At 53.5% G+C, this 13865-nt stretch overlaps 4 protein-coding genes and 1 non-coding gene across 5 annotated transcripts; 4 read left to right on the top strand and 1 right to left on the bottom strand.

Moving 5' to 3' along the window:
• Positions 1–47: 47 nt before the first annotated feature.
• SPSK_02060 (uncharacterized protein) lies at positions 48–374 on the top strand (the record flags this gene model as incomplete). Its single annotated transcript, XM_016728955.1, has 1 exon — positions 48–374. The coding sequence occupies one exon, from the start codon at positions 48–50 to the stop codon at positions 372–374; it is 327 nt and encodes a 108-aa protein (XP_016589847.1).
• Positions 375–1219: 845 nt separating this feature from the next.
• Positions 1220–3034, top strand: SPSK_01600 (uncharacterized protein; the record flags this gene model as incomplete). The annotated part of the gene is made up of 1 exon (XM_016728509.1): positions 1220–3034. One exon carries the CDS (start codon positions 1220–1222, stop codon positions 3032–3034), a length of 1815 nt encoding a protein of 604 aa, XP_016589846.1.
• A 1489-nt stretch (positions 3035–4523) lies between these two features.
• SPSK_01464 (threonyl-tRNA synthetase) lies at positions 4524–7115 on the top strand (the record flags this gene model as incomplete). The annotated part of the gene is made up of 4 exons (XM_016728376.1): positions 4524–5643; positions 5728–5775; positions 5849–6838; positions 6910–7115. The coding sequence occupies 4 exons, from the start codon at positions 4524–4526 to the stop codon at positions 7113–7115; spliced, it is 2364 nt and encodes a 787-aa protein (XP_016589845.1).
• A 354-nt stretch (positions 7116–7469) lies between these two features.
• On the top strand, positions 7470–7542 carry SPSK_11240. The gene has a single exon. It is a non-coding gene; the product is annotated as a tRNA-Lys (tRNA).
• A 540-nt stretch (positions 7543–8082) lies between these two features.
• On the bottom strand, positions 8083–8651 carry SPSK_01990 (small nuclear ribonucleoprotein D2; the record flags this gene model as incomplete). Its single annotated transcript, XM_016728888.1, has 4 exons — positions 8083–8166; positions 8236–8410; positions 8477–8509; positions 8632–8651. 4 exons carry the CDS (start codon positions 8649–8651, stop codon positions 8083–8085), a joined length of 312 nt encoding a protein of 103 aa, XP_016589844.1.
• Positions 8652–13865: the final 5214 nt, after the last annotated feature.

The raw sequence follows: 13865 nt of genomic DNA, 5'->3' as shown, positions 1-13865 counted from the left end.
AGCAAAGAAATAAGTCAACGAGGTGAAGTAAAGTGTAGTTTCTAAAAATGTCCAAAGGCATTCCAAAGGGGAAAAGGGGACGAGACGGCCAAAGATCGTCGTTTCCGTTTGAAGACAATCGTTGCATGCTCACATCGACTGACACCAGGAAAGAGCGGCCGGCCAAAGCAGGGTGGATGCCACAGAAGACACATGGAAGGAACGTCAGAAGCCGACACGCTCAATCCCCTCTGCACCTTCCTCACACCCTCTTGTGTCTGTTCCTGCTTCGCGCCTTCCTCCTCCTCCGCCTTTTCTTCTCGGACGGCACTGGGCTGCAGCGGCCCGGCAGTCACACGGGCTTCAAAATGGAGCCAGCTTCGGATTCTTGCTAGCCAAATGGAGAACAGAATAATCCCGAAAAATGCACCTGTTGTTCCTTTTCACATATCGCTCTGCATGCTCAGCGGAAAGCACTGCAGGACCATTCACAGAAAACTCCAGATTCGTGTGTTTTAGTCCGCTGGCCCCCATACAGGGGTCCTTTGCTGCCTTGTGTTGAGCTCACCGACTCTCGCCGGCTGTGGGTTGCATCTCCATTTTTGTATAAATCCTTTTTTTTTTGGCAGTAAATTTAATTCCCATGCTTTCTTTCCCCATTCTGTCGCATGCTGCATCGCAGTTTCCTCGCCATGGCCAGGTCGGCTCTTACCTTACTTTAAATCGTCGTTTCCCTCTTGTCTTTCTCTCTGATTATTTCATTTTGATTTCCTTCTTTTCTCCTTTCTTTTCTCCTGCTTTGTTTCCTCCGCATCGAGGCGCCAAGCCTCACGCCGCCAACTCCCACCGCCCTTCCCCAGACGCTGATCGGCCTCCAGCTTTACAGGCTACTTTTTATGCCCGATTTAGCTGCCCGTTGCCTCTTGTTTTATCTTTAGTTCCCTGCCGACTGTCTCGCCGCCCGACTTTTGGCAACGCCCGGTCCGTGTGCTTCGTATCAACAACATATATGAAGCCTTGCCGAGCGCTCTCCTTCGATTTATTGCCTTCGCTATATCCGGTTCTCTTCTGTCTCACGCACGCGCACCGTTTGTGCTTTGCCCCCCTTGCCGTCACATCCAACGGCATACGACCGTGATCTCGTGACCCGCGCCTCACCTCATTGAACCTCACCATCTCTGGGCCGCTCTGGCCTCGTCCCTCACTTCGTATCCCTCTTCGCCTGTCTTGCCTCTGCAGCATGGACAGCCTCCCGGTCGAGCTGCTCCAGCTTGTCCTTGGCTATTGCGACTCGGAATCCATCCGCAACCTTCGTCTTCTCACCCCGACGCTGGCCGATATTGGCTACGACTATCTCCTGCCGCCAGACTTTTTTGCTTTGCCATGGCGAGATGACGTGGCACGTTTGCGTGCCATTGCCACCCACGAGCGCCTGCGCTTCAGTATCAAGTCCGTCACCTTCAATTTCACCGAGGTGGACATCGAAAACGCCCGCCAGGCCACGTACTACGAGACTATGCACTACCGCCCGGACCACCAGACAAATGTATTGACGAAAGCATGGCGCCAGTGCGCCGAGTTTGAGCAGCGCCGCCTTGCCATCACGCCTCTACACGCTCTGGACCCGGCCGACTTGGCCGCCACGTTCCGCTCCCTCGCCAATCTGCACACGCTCGCTGTTACGTTCCGCCATACGCCTTACGACATTGACGAGCTACGCATGGCCATGCTCAATCCTGCCAGTGCCAAGATGAACTACGGCGCCGCCATCAAGCGCCTCAATGTCCTCATGGCAGCCCTGCAGCAGGCATGTGCATCCCGGCCGTCGTCGGGGTCGTCCTTTGGGCACAGCGCCCGCAGCAGCCGCAGCTCGCGCGGCGACCTGTTCTCGTTCCCCTCGTCGGCATCTGCCTATGCCTCGGCACCCACCTCCGCCGTGGCGTCGGCCGCCGCCTCGATCGCATCCACTCGCACGTCGTCCCCTGTCTCGTCCGCTGTTTCGTCGCCGGCCCCGTCGTCACCCGCATCCCCACCCGCAGCAGCGGACGAGCCCGCAAGCCGTTGCCGCCTCGACTCCTTTTCCATTGACCGTCTGCCCTTTGAACTGTTTCGCCACCAGGCCGACCGCCGCCTATGGTTCCAGTGCCGTGATGTATTTGCCGGACTGACACGGCTCGAGCTGGCGCTCGATACGTCCAACGTCGGATTCCCCCTGGCCAAAGTCAAAGCAGTCAATGGTTTGGGCTACGTCCTGCGCATGGCGCCGAATCTAACCCACTTGTCACTTGCGTTTCACAATCACTCCATTGTCCGCGAGCTTTTCATGCTGTCGCTGCGAGAGCTGCTGGGCGAGACGGGCAGCCTAGAAGGGCCGCCTCTGGTCAGCAACAGTCATGGTTTCGCCGCCCCTAGCAGTAGTTCCAGCGCAAGTGACACCGGGTTCCGCTTCCGCGCTCTGACGGATCTCAAGCTGGAGGGTGTCGTGTGCGACGAGAGTGACTTGCGGGGCTTTCTGCTGCGTCACGCTGCCACCCTCGAACGCCTCCGTCTCGGCGGGCGCGGCATGGCCGGCGGCGGCTTTGACTTGCCCATGGGCGGTGTCCGCCTGAGCAACGGCACGTTTTGGTCGCTGTTCCGCAGTCTGCGCGGCGGCCGGTTGCCGCATCTGCAGCGCATGCACCTTGAGGGCGCCTTTTTCTGCGAGACCGGGACGCTCGTGGACGGCCCAGGTGTTGCAAGTCATAATCATGTCGATGCCGGTGATGCTGGAAATGCCACCGGTGACGCCGTTGGCAATGCAGGCTCTGACGCTGGCGACACTGCCGCAGATGCTGTACCTCCACCCCTTCCCCCTCCTCCGGCTCACCCAACCCACCCAAACCTTGCACGCACACGCTACGAGCACTACCTCTTCCGCGCCATCACCGACGACGCGTGGGAACCGGCCACCCCGGAACGTGCAGGCCCCGTCACTGCCCGTTCCATGACCTCGGAGTCCTTTGAAGCATATGTGCTGGGCCGGCAAAACGAATATCCAGGCCGCTTCCAAGGCTGAAATGCTGGTCTCGCTTCGTCTTTCCCTTTTCTTTATTCTTTTTCTTGAGAGAGTTGAGTGTATGATGGCGAATGCATTTTACGTCATTTGTTTACGGCATGCTTCACTTCCTCTTTTCTTTTCCTTCTTGATCAAATAGATTGATACACATTCTGGATCGCATCCAAACGACACGAATCACGAACAACGAACGAACAAACAACAAAAAATATACGACTGCGCGCGGCAAGCAAAATAAAACCTGCTGGCCTCGAACGCATTGATGACCTTACCTTTACTTATACTGCTCTGGTTCTACGGATATGCTTTTTTGTATTTTGTCTTTGGTATCTTTTGCATCTCTTACTGATACTCTTCCATTATATTCTTCTCGTCTTCACAGATACCTCTAATTGTTTTCTCTCCCTTCTTCTTATACATTCTGTATCTTTGGGGCAACTCAAAAAATGACCAAAAATGTACACTGGCGGCCACGATATGGATTCCTGGTGTATTGGATATATGCAGTTCTTCGATGCTATGTTTGCACAAAACCATTCTTCTCGTTGCTTCTCTTTCTTCTCTTTCCCTGTCATGGGCTTTTCTGCTGTTTGGATTGATTTTGTTCTGTGGAGTCGGTATCGCTGGTTTTCTCCGTCTGGCATTGCTTACATTTGCATGCACGTCAATTCTAGACGACCTCGTCACCAACGAGATGGACCTTCTAATCATAGGGACGGTCGAGATCTGTCTTTCAGAGACGTTGTTCACAGAACAAACCAAACTAGAATGCAGAAGTGTATGATGTCCGAAAAGACTACAGAAATAAACGAGTCATACAACTTCCATATCCCTCCAAGTCTAGTTTGACTCATACCGGTTCATACGGCGTCGAATTCTCATTTGGTGTCTTATATCATTGAGCCCTATCGGCCAATCCGTCCCAAACAAAGGGAATGCAAATGAAACTCGAGTCGCGGTAATTATATCCCCATAAGAGCGGTGTGCCCAGTATTGAAGCTGCCGCCGTTTTAGGAAGGATGCGGTGTTGTTGTGATTCCCGCCCCTCTCGTATTGCTGCCCCTGTGCGCATACGCTAAGAGATAACTCTCTGCCCCGCCCGCCCGTTCCTGTCTACCAGACGACTAGCCTTCGCCCATTGAAATTGCCCCGCACCAAAAAATTACGGCCGCCAGCCCTTTGGAAAAAGGGTGTGTTGGCTGTTCTTTCTGCGAAGCGAGTCATAGGTGGTTCCTTCCGCTTTTTTTTGAGCCTATCCGTTCCTACCGTGCACCTGCCTTCTCCTTCCTTTCCTTTACCCCTTCAGCGGCCACGCCTTCCCTGCCATTGCTTTGCTCTTGCCTTGTCTGGCCGTGACTCACACATCTCACGATCCCTGTCTATTGCTTCGTCGACCTTTATATACTCATCCAAGGCCCTGCGTTGTCCCTTCACTCCCACGCCTATTCAACACTCCCCCCGCCCAACCGTCCCCCCCCTGTCTGCTGCGATGCCTCCCAAGGCCCCGAAAGTAAAGGCGCCCAAGGTCGTCCCGGTCGTGGCCGACGCCGGCCCGCCGCCGAACCTCGACTTCATCCCGCACCGTATCGCTGTCTACGACCGCCTCAAGGCCGCTGCCGACGCCGAGCTCGCCAGCAAGCCCCGCGAGCCCATCACCGTCACCCTGCCCGACGGCCGCCAAATCGCCGGCACGTCCTACGAGACCACGCCCTACGACATTGCCCGCGGCATCAGCAAGTCCCTGGCCGACCGCACGGTCATTTCGCGCGTCAATGGCACCTTGTGGGATCTGATGCGCCCTTTTGAGGGCAGCGCCAACGTCGAGCTGCTCGACTTTGAGGACGAGGAGGCCAAGCGTGTCTACTGGCACTCGAGCGCCCACATCCTGGGCGAGGCGGCCGAGAAGACATTCGGCTGCCACCTCTGCTTCGGCCCGCCCACCGACGAGGGGTTCTTTTACGATTTCGGCATGCCCGCCGAGGACGGCGAGGGCAAGCCCAACGCGCACAGCGCCGTCACCGACGACGACGAGAAGCGAATTGCCTCGCTCATGGAGGGCATTGTCCGCGAGCGCCAGCCCTTTGAGCGCCTCGTCATGACCAAGGCCAACCTGCTGGAGATGTTCAAGTTCAACAAGTACAAGCAGGTGCTCATCAACTCCAAGATCCCCGACGGCACGTCCACCACGGTCTACCGCTGCGGCCCGCTCATTGATCTGTGCCTGGGCCCCCACGTCGTCGACACCGGCCGCATCAAGGCGTTTGCCGTGCTCAAGCACAGCGCGTCGTATTTCCTCGGCGACGCCAAGAACGATTCGCTGCAGCGCGTGTACGGCATCTCGTTCCCCGACAAGAAGCTGCTCTCCGACTACATAAAGTTTTTGGAGGAGGCCGCCAAGAAAGACCACCGGCGCATTGGCCAGGACCAGGAGCTCTTCTTTTTCCACAAGATGTCGCCCGGCTCGCCGTTTTTCCTGCCCCACGGCATGCGCATCTTCAACGCACTCAAGTCGTTTATCGTCAGCGAGTACCACAACCGCGACTACGTCGAGGTCATGTCGCCCAACATGTACAACGCCGACCTGTGGCGCACGTCCGGTCACTGGCAGCGTACGTACAGGACGGCTCCATTGGCGCTTTTGCTTTGAATTATTCATAACATTTCAAAATCAAAACACTAACACGCGCTTGCAGACTACCAGGAGGACATGTTCACGCTCGAGATTGAGAAGCAGCAGTGGGGTACGTCCAAAGAAAGAAGCCCCTCCCAAAACACAAACGTATACGTTCTGTCCAGCCACTAACTAACTCCCAGGATTAAAACCCATGAACTGCCCCGGCCACTGTCTCATCTTCGGCTCCAGAGAACGCTCGTACCGCGAACTGCCGCTCCGCATGGCTGAGTTTGGTGTGCTCCACCGAAACGAGGCATCGGGCGCCCTCTCCGGACTCACGCGCGTGCGCCGCTTCATCCAGGACGATACCCACATTTTCTGCCAGGAGGACCAGATCGGCGAGGAGATCCGCGACCAGTTCGACTTCCTCCAGACCGTCTACGGCAAGCTCGGCATGAAGTTCCGCCTCAAGCTGTCGACGCGCCCCGAGCAGTACCTCGGCCACATCGACACGTGGAACCGCGCCGAGGCCACGTTGCAAAAGGCCCTCGACGAGTTCTCCGAGAAGACGGGCGACGAGTGGGAGCTCAACCCCGGCGATGGCGCCTTCTACGGACCCAAGGTCGACATCCAGATCAGGGACGCCCTGCACCGGTGGCACCAGTGTGCCACTGTGCAGCTGGACTTCCAGCTGCCGCAGCAGTTCAACCTGAGCTACATGTCGGCGGCCAGCAGCAACCCTGCCGACGCCGCCAAGACTGACGAGACACCGGTGGAGAAGCCGGCCGAGGCTCCCGCTGCAGCTGAGGCCGCTCCTGCCGACGCCGCTCCTGCCGACGCCGCTCCTGCTGAGGCTGCTCCTGCCGACGGTGCCATCCCGGCGAGCGGTCCTGTTGTGCTGCCCCTGGCGCCGGGCTACTCGCGCCCCGTCATGATCCACCGTGCCGTGCTGGGCAGTTTCGAGCGCTTCATTGCCACGTTGAGCGAGCACTTTGGTGGCAAGTGGCCGTTCTGGCTGAGCCCGCGGCAGATCCTGCTGGTGCCCGTCATGGCGGACGCCGAGGACTACGTGCGCGAGGTGCACAAGGTACTCAAGGCCAAGGGCTTCTACGTCGACTCGGACCTTGGCGCCAACACCATGAACAAGAAGATCCGCAACGGCCAGGTGCTGCAGTACAACTACATCTTTGGTAGGTCACATGTTCTTACCTTTCTTCCATCCCCCCAGGTATGATCGATTCATCCTACTAACACCTTGTAGTTCTCGGCTCCAAGGAAATGCAGGACCGGAGCGTCAGCATCCGCATCCGCGACTCCAAGGGCGACCTCACGACGCTGTCACTGGACCAGGTGGTGGAACGGCTGGTGAAGCTGCGGGAGGACAAGGGCCTGGACATGGACCTGTCGGACCAGGTCGGGTCCAAGGCAGAGGAGAAGACGGAGAAGACGGAGAAGGCAGAGGAGTAAAGGTTGGGGAGTACAAAATTATATACAGGCACAGGTGGCATGTAGCGTGGTAGTTTTTATTTAGTGTTTTTTTTTGAGGGTATTGGAGGTTTTGAGGGCATTGGGAAAATAACAAGTGCATGGACCGTTTTGATACAAGATCTGACTATGGGACCATGGAAAGGCACAACGGCCCAAAGACACAGGCGCAAAGTCGTCCTTCGGTCCTTCAGCGGCGTGCCCATCGATATCAACCCACACAAAAAATTCGGGCACTATTTTAAAAATCGTTTTCTCTTTCCCCGCCCGGCCCTCCGAAGAGCGCCTTCTCATACCTCGACAAGGCCAGCCCGTCCTTCAATAACGAGATCGAACGCCCGGTTAGCTCAATCGGTAGAGCGTGAGACTCTTAATCTCAAGGTTGCGGGTTCGACCCCCGCATCGGGCTCAAATCCTGATGCGCTTCCTTTACGGAAGCACCATTTCGAATTCTCAATCATTTTTTGCCTTTTTTTTCATGCCAGGTTTAAGGAAACAAGGTTAGCTATTTTTTCGAAATTAATTACAACTCAGTCTCACATCTTACCATCCTACATTATAGTCTCGTTTTATCGGTGCTCTTTGGACGTACTATCATGACATTTTCCCACAATCAAGCTTCCCCTCACTCTTCGCACACCTCACATTCTTTGCAGAAACAAAGCGGATGAATATGAATTATGACATCAAATGCAGAACAGCAGAACGTACTGCAGAACATATGGGATTTCCCCCGGCCTTTCCCAAATAAAGTGTTTAAAACCAAAAAAGTAAAAGAATTCAAAAGCGCACGTAAAAGAACAGTCCCGCTCCATCCCATTGGCCATCCCACTCAGCTCAGCAGAACAATAATCACGCTGTCTCCCCGCAAGAACCTAGATCAGGAGGTTAGTATCGCGGCTGCCTCGAGGTGTGCACCTGGTCCTTTCCCGCGGTCGTCGAAGTTGGCTTACATCTTGCTAATGAACCGGTCCTTGTTGACGGGCCGGCCCTTCTTTCCGTTGGTTATCGGCGTCTCTGTCCACATCTCTTTCTAGGTCGGGTTAGCAGCTGCGCGTTTTGGGGTAGGGACGCACGAGTGGCCAAGGACACCATGACATACCACATTCTCCAGAATCATGTTGCAGTGCCGGTCAAAGGCCTTGACGCGGGCCAGCAGCTTGCGGTTCGAGCGGATGCTGATGAGGACCTGGGAGTGGGTGCGGACGGCGGTCTGCAGGATGGACAATGGGCCATTGCTAAACTCCCACTGCTCGAGCTGTGCAATCTCGTATTCCCTGGCCAGGTGTTAGCATGGCGTCCGTTCGTCGTGGCGTGTTGGAAGCATTGGCAGATGTACGTACGTGCACTCGTTGCGAGGCTTCTGGAGGAGTTCTCTATTGGAAAAGAAAAGAAAAAAAAAAGAAGAAAGATGGTCAGCGGCTGTTTGTCCTTCTCGACACACATCGGTGAGGCGTTCCAAAATCTTCAATACGGTCGGGGGTTCGGAGGGACATACTGGATGTTGACGTCGGCCATGTTGGGTCGCGTATAGGAGATATCGGGTGAGGGAGAAGGCGGTGGTGAAGGGACTGGTTGAAGCGTTTTGCAACGCGTCCAATCGCGATTCGAGTTCGACGAGGGCAGACGAGTGTCGGCCGCGTCTTCAATTCGGGGAGATGATGGCAGTCGCGCGAGCTTAAGAGCAAAGAAAATGGTCGCAGGGTCGCTGGGCCGTCGTGGTCGTTGCTCTAGTCGTCAGGATGCTTGGTCGGGTGAGCTTCGTCGTTGGTCGCTGGTCGTCTGCCTTCGCTCATACTTTTTTACAGAGGAGGTTGACAAAGCCTTGCGCTGACCTACTCCCATTGGGCCCCACCCGCAGCCACAAGCATTGGCGGCGTGTCCAACCTCAATTTTCAGGTGTAGACAATGCTTTGTCCTACACCGCCCGGCAGAAAAAGCGCTGACCGCCTTCCTGAAGCGATCTCAGCCCGAGTACAACATATATGTCCCACGATTTATTTTTGGGCTTTTACAAGGAACCAGGTCTGGTATCATCTTCTTCTATGCGCAACGCGAGATTTACTGGTGGATGAAAAGTTGGCTTATTTTGTATGAAGGCGATCAATACACTTTGTGGTGTGGATGTTATTCAATGGCTGGGGTTTTCACCATTGAGTGCGGGATAATTTGCGTAAATCACAAAAAAAAAAAAATGATGAATTTATACAGGAATCCTTCAAAATTTAAGCTGTACGAATTATAGTTGTATTCGTTCGGTTTTTTTGTATATTTCTAAAATATTTCGCGTATATTATTATTTTCAGTTCATTAGACAGCTCCGAAATTGCGTGGGCCAGGGCAACTCCCTCCGAAACAAGGTCAAGGTTGTCTCGTCAGGAACACGATATTTCACGATGGTGCGGCAGCAGGGGCACATCCCTATTCCATGGGAGGCAGTTGCTTTTTCTCCGATATTCAGCTCCATGCCTATACGTTGACGGGGACATGGTCATGGCCGACGACACTACCATCTTTGACGTCCGGGTTTCAGAGGAACGACACGAGACAACGTGGGCGATGGAAAATACAGGAGACAGCGCGGAGAGACTGTCAGGACCGCCACACGAAGTAAAGAGAAACAGACTCAAAACAGGAGCTGGAGCGAAATTAGCAGAACAGCACAAAGCATGGCACCTGTAAACACGTCCCCTCGTCGTCTCTCGTGCCTTCTCTCTGTCCAGACGGTTGTTTCCGTCTCTTTTCTATTTAGCTGTCGATCGCCAGAGTTGTGCACAGTGAGAATGCAAATGGTAGAAGAAACGGTGGAGGACAGTTCGCGACAAAGACAAAAAACACGCGCAAAATTAAAGGCCAAGATCGTAGAAAACAAAACAAGTAGAAAAAGCAAACGAGCGCTGTGGTTGCTCATTTGTGTTTTGCTTCTTCTGCCTCGTAATTTCCTTTCACCGTTTGGACTATACGTGACTGAGACATTTTCGTGGCAGACTTTCTTGATTTCCGCCGGATCTATTTCGTCTGAACATTTCCGCTGCAAGGGGCAAACGGGAGGTTGCAACATGCACCAAAAAACGAAATTATCTTGATACAAGTCCCTCTCGTACGAGTCCTAAATTAAGCATTGGCGCAAGGGAGTCAAAAGGGCGCCGCGCTGCAGACGGGATGTGGAGGTAGGGAGAGAGACAGGCGGCAACGGACATCGTGGCCAAGGCTCCTTTGTCTTTGGTGTTTGTCGATGTGCAAGGAACGTCGTTGTATCGTTCCGTTCCCCGTTTGTGCCCACGGACAAAGCCCCATATATCTCACCGTCGGCTTAACCAGCGCGGTCGCACAGACTGCTACGTCCTCGTTTCTCGTTGTACGACGTATAACCTGTCATGTTCAAGTTTGCCCGACCGACGGCCAGCACGGTGCAAGGGGGCAGAAGACGAACGGCCAACGAGGCGCGGCCTCCAAGTCAGGGGTCTCGCCCCCAACTGTATATATTCCTTACTTTTGTCACACGCTCGTCGGGAATCGAAAAGATGCATCCAGCCCATTCCATGGCCTCTGTTCCTGACTAGTCCACTGACCTGGGGACCTTGGACGAAACTGTCACTTTGCCCATTCGTGCGCCTCCTTCTCCGCAAGTTTTGTACTTGAGTTACGTGTCAGTTGTTTGAAAATGCGAAAGCTAGCCAGTGAAAAAGAAAAGCCTTTTTCGATCTCTACCGACGCCGAGAATATTGTTCGTTGCATGCACCGGTTGTCGATCTCAACCAGGGCTTCTTTTGTTGCAGTGCTTTTTTATGGTGGCATGGCTACAATCAACGCCGTAATTGGCATCGTTCCCAGCAGCGGTTCCCAGCGCCTTGGTGCAATTGTCGCCTTTCAGCTCGCCAGGGGTGCCCCCCGTTCGAGTAGGGAAGTAAACGACGCGATGCCTCGACCAATTTTCAATATTTGCCGATCTCTCACCTATTTTCCTGTCGTATCCTGGCAGCACATCTGCTCATCAGTTCGACCCCGAATTCGCTAGCCGGCTGGGGACTTGTAGCTACTCCCCTGCATGCACTTTAATTTGTCCCTGCTTGCCTGTTGTGATCATCCAAAGTCGTATTTTTCGCCGGCTCTGCTAGACATATGGATTTGTATTTGTTCTTAATTTGACGAATGGGCCTATTTACTTCGACTGGAGCTGTTTTTAACAGCACCGCGCACATGGATTTCTTTCATCGCTCCTCCTTTTTACTAGCTGGATGAACCACTGAAAACCTGCCTAGTAAAAGGTGGCCTTGGCTTTTGCACACCCCCTGCTTGCGATCGGAAGGAAGATCACAGAAAAACAGGGTCGATCGATGTGCCAGATGAATTCTTTCTCTTAGATCTGTTAATTTCTTGACTTTGTCGTCCCGTTAGTTACCTTTGGAGGCCATCGTCTGTCCTTGCAGTTTGCTTTGCGTTACTAACAAGATTAGGGAGAAAACATCCTTTGTTCTTTGAAATATGGGAGTCTTTTTTAAAAAAAATTGTGGCTGTGATGGTGTACTCCTGCAAATTGCTCGGGACTCGTGTACCACACGTTTTCTAGTTCCTGTCTGCCGCTGGCCGCTTGACGCACGCCGGTAATCTTACTTATCTCGTTTAAAACAACCCGATGCGATAAGTAGCCCGCCATTAAGTGGACGAGCATGTCGTATATCGAATACGTCGAGAGCCATTCCAAAGATGGTATAAAAACTCGATTTTCAACCGGACCAAGACCGAACTTGGATGTAGCTGAGCTCGCATCGTGAAATTGCAAAATTCTCTTTTGATTGTGAGGCCACAGCTTGCCCTCTTTCCATGCTTTAGGCCACTTCAGCTTCGGACGGCAGATCTACGGAGTTGGCACGCTCCGCGATGGTTCAGGAACCTGCGGAGTAAAGCATGCTTGGCAATCATACCCACACCCCTTTCCACTCCTTCTTCTGCGAGCAAAAAGAATAAACATGCTCACCCTTCAGCCACAGTGGTGGAAGTACACCTGTTTTGGCCTGGAGCGACATCCATTGTCTCCGCCGTCCCAATAGAGTGGGGAAATAAGCAAGCATCAAACCTCCCGTTGTATACCTCATGCATTGAGCGGCTTTCGCAGCATCTACCAGCACGGAGAGAAATGTGCACGATATCCCGCCAACACGTTTGCACAGCACGTAAAAAATCGGGGCAGACAAGTAGCATACTTGGAATTCTCCATTCCATTCAGTGACGTGTTACTTTCTGTTGTTCCTGGCATTCCAAACCTGTTTGATGGCCACGCCTTGCTGTCCGGAGCGTGTCGAGCCTGTCCACATGGTTAAATAACCTTTTGGAGCCCAATTTTGTTCGCTTTAGGATAGGATCGTCTACTGTTTTACGTTGTCTCTGTATCAATCGTTTCTTGTCTCGCTTTGACTCAGCACTCAACACCTTTGGGAGGATAGGCAGGTAAACCGAAAGTGATCAATGAAAACAAACTGAAACGGGAACCTCCAGAAAGACAACCTACGCATCATTTTAACATTGCAAGTGCAAGTTAGTAAGATATCTGAACCTGTGCACCACCCATGTATTCACACGTTTGCCCGTGCCAGGGTCAGCCCTGTTTGTTCCCCCTCCCGCACCATACACACTGTCTGCGCATCCGGCAGCCTCCCGCAGCGATCGACACTTTTGACAAAAGTGCCTACATAAATGTTAATATCGACCCACAGGAGGTTGCAGGCGTGCAAGAGGCCCGCATGCACAGGAATACACAGTAGATTGCGTCTCCTTGTTTGAAATCTATCCGCGCGCCAGTCATTTCGGCATCAAAGCAAGAAAAGCAAAGCGGGCAATTAACTTTATCCTGTCGGTCCTATCAAAGGCGACAAAGGACGGCAGCATATTCAGGAACAGGTCCCCTTTTTCGACTGTTGCCGGGATTGGGATGCACACCTTCTCAGTGCTTGCGTTTGGAGCATGCACGGTGACGGAGTATGGGTATGCGCCTTTGACGGAATAAATTGGAATGCCGTAGCAAGAGCAGTAGAAAAAAACGAAACGGAACCAATCAAAGCAGGCAGGACAAGATCCTGCCTTCTGGCTGTTGATGCACTACTTGCATGCTTCGTATGATTTCCTTTCCTAGCCCATGTTGTTCACTCTCTTCGCGCTTTCTTTTCTACCGGTCCCTCATTCTACCAACATCTCCTCTACAACCGAACTGAGACAACCAGCGTATCTTCAGCTTGTGTGTCTTGGACACTTACTGTCTACATAGCCTCTCTTCCGCGATTGGTTCGGCTTGCATGCGGAAGGCGATGTATCAAGCGGTGCTCAGCGACGGACATTGCAGCGGGGAAAGGATGCCGGTGTACAGTACATTGACGGGGCTATTCAGTTTGTGTATTTCGTATATATCTTACTTGCCTTTGAAAATGAAGAAGCACTCTCAGGTGTTGCATCTCAGATCGAAGTTGCGATGTCTGTTGCTCTCCTTTTTAGCGTTCCTTCACTTTGGGTTGCAAGTACCTTCCGTACTGTAGCCCGCGATCGGTCCTGCCTGCGCAGCGCCTTATTCAGGTCACATAACTTGCTCTATGACATTGCTGGAATACGAGTCTGCGCGGCGCACACTACGTACGGCACAGGGAGACACCAAACGCACAGGCCCAATGCTGCCCGCATTGCGCACCCCGCCCTTTCGATAACAACACGCGGCGGCAAGGAGTCGTTGTGTGCTGCCGCTTT

The sequence above is a fragment of the Sporothrix schenckii genome, assembly GCF_000961545.1.
Source record: "Sporothrix schenckii 1099-18 chromosome Unknown Cont42, whole genome shotgun sequence".
NCBI lineage: Eukaryota > Fungi > Ascomycota > Sordariomycetes > Ophiostomatales > Ophiostomataceae > Sporothrix > Sporothrix schenckii.
Note: the sequence above shows the minus strand (reverse complement) of the source record. Positions and strands in the feature narration are given on the sequence as shown.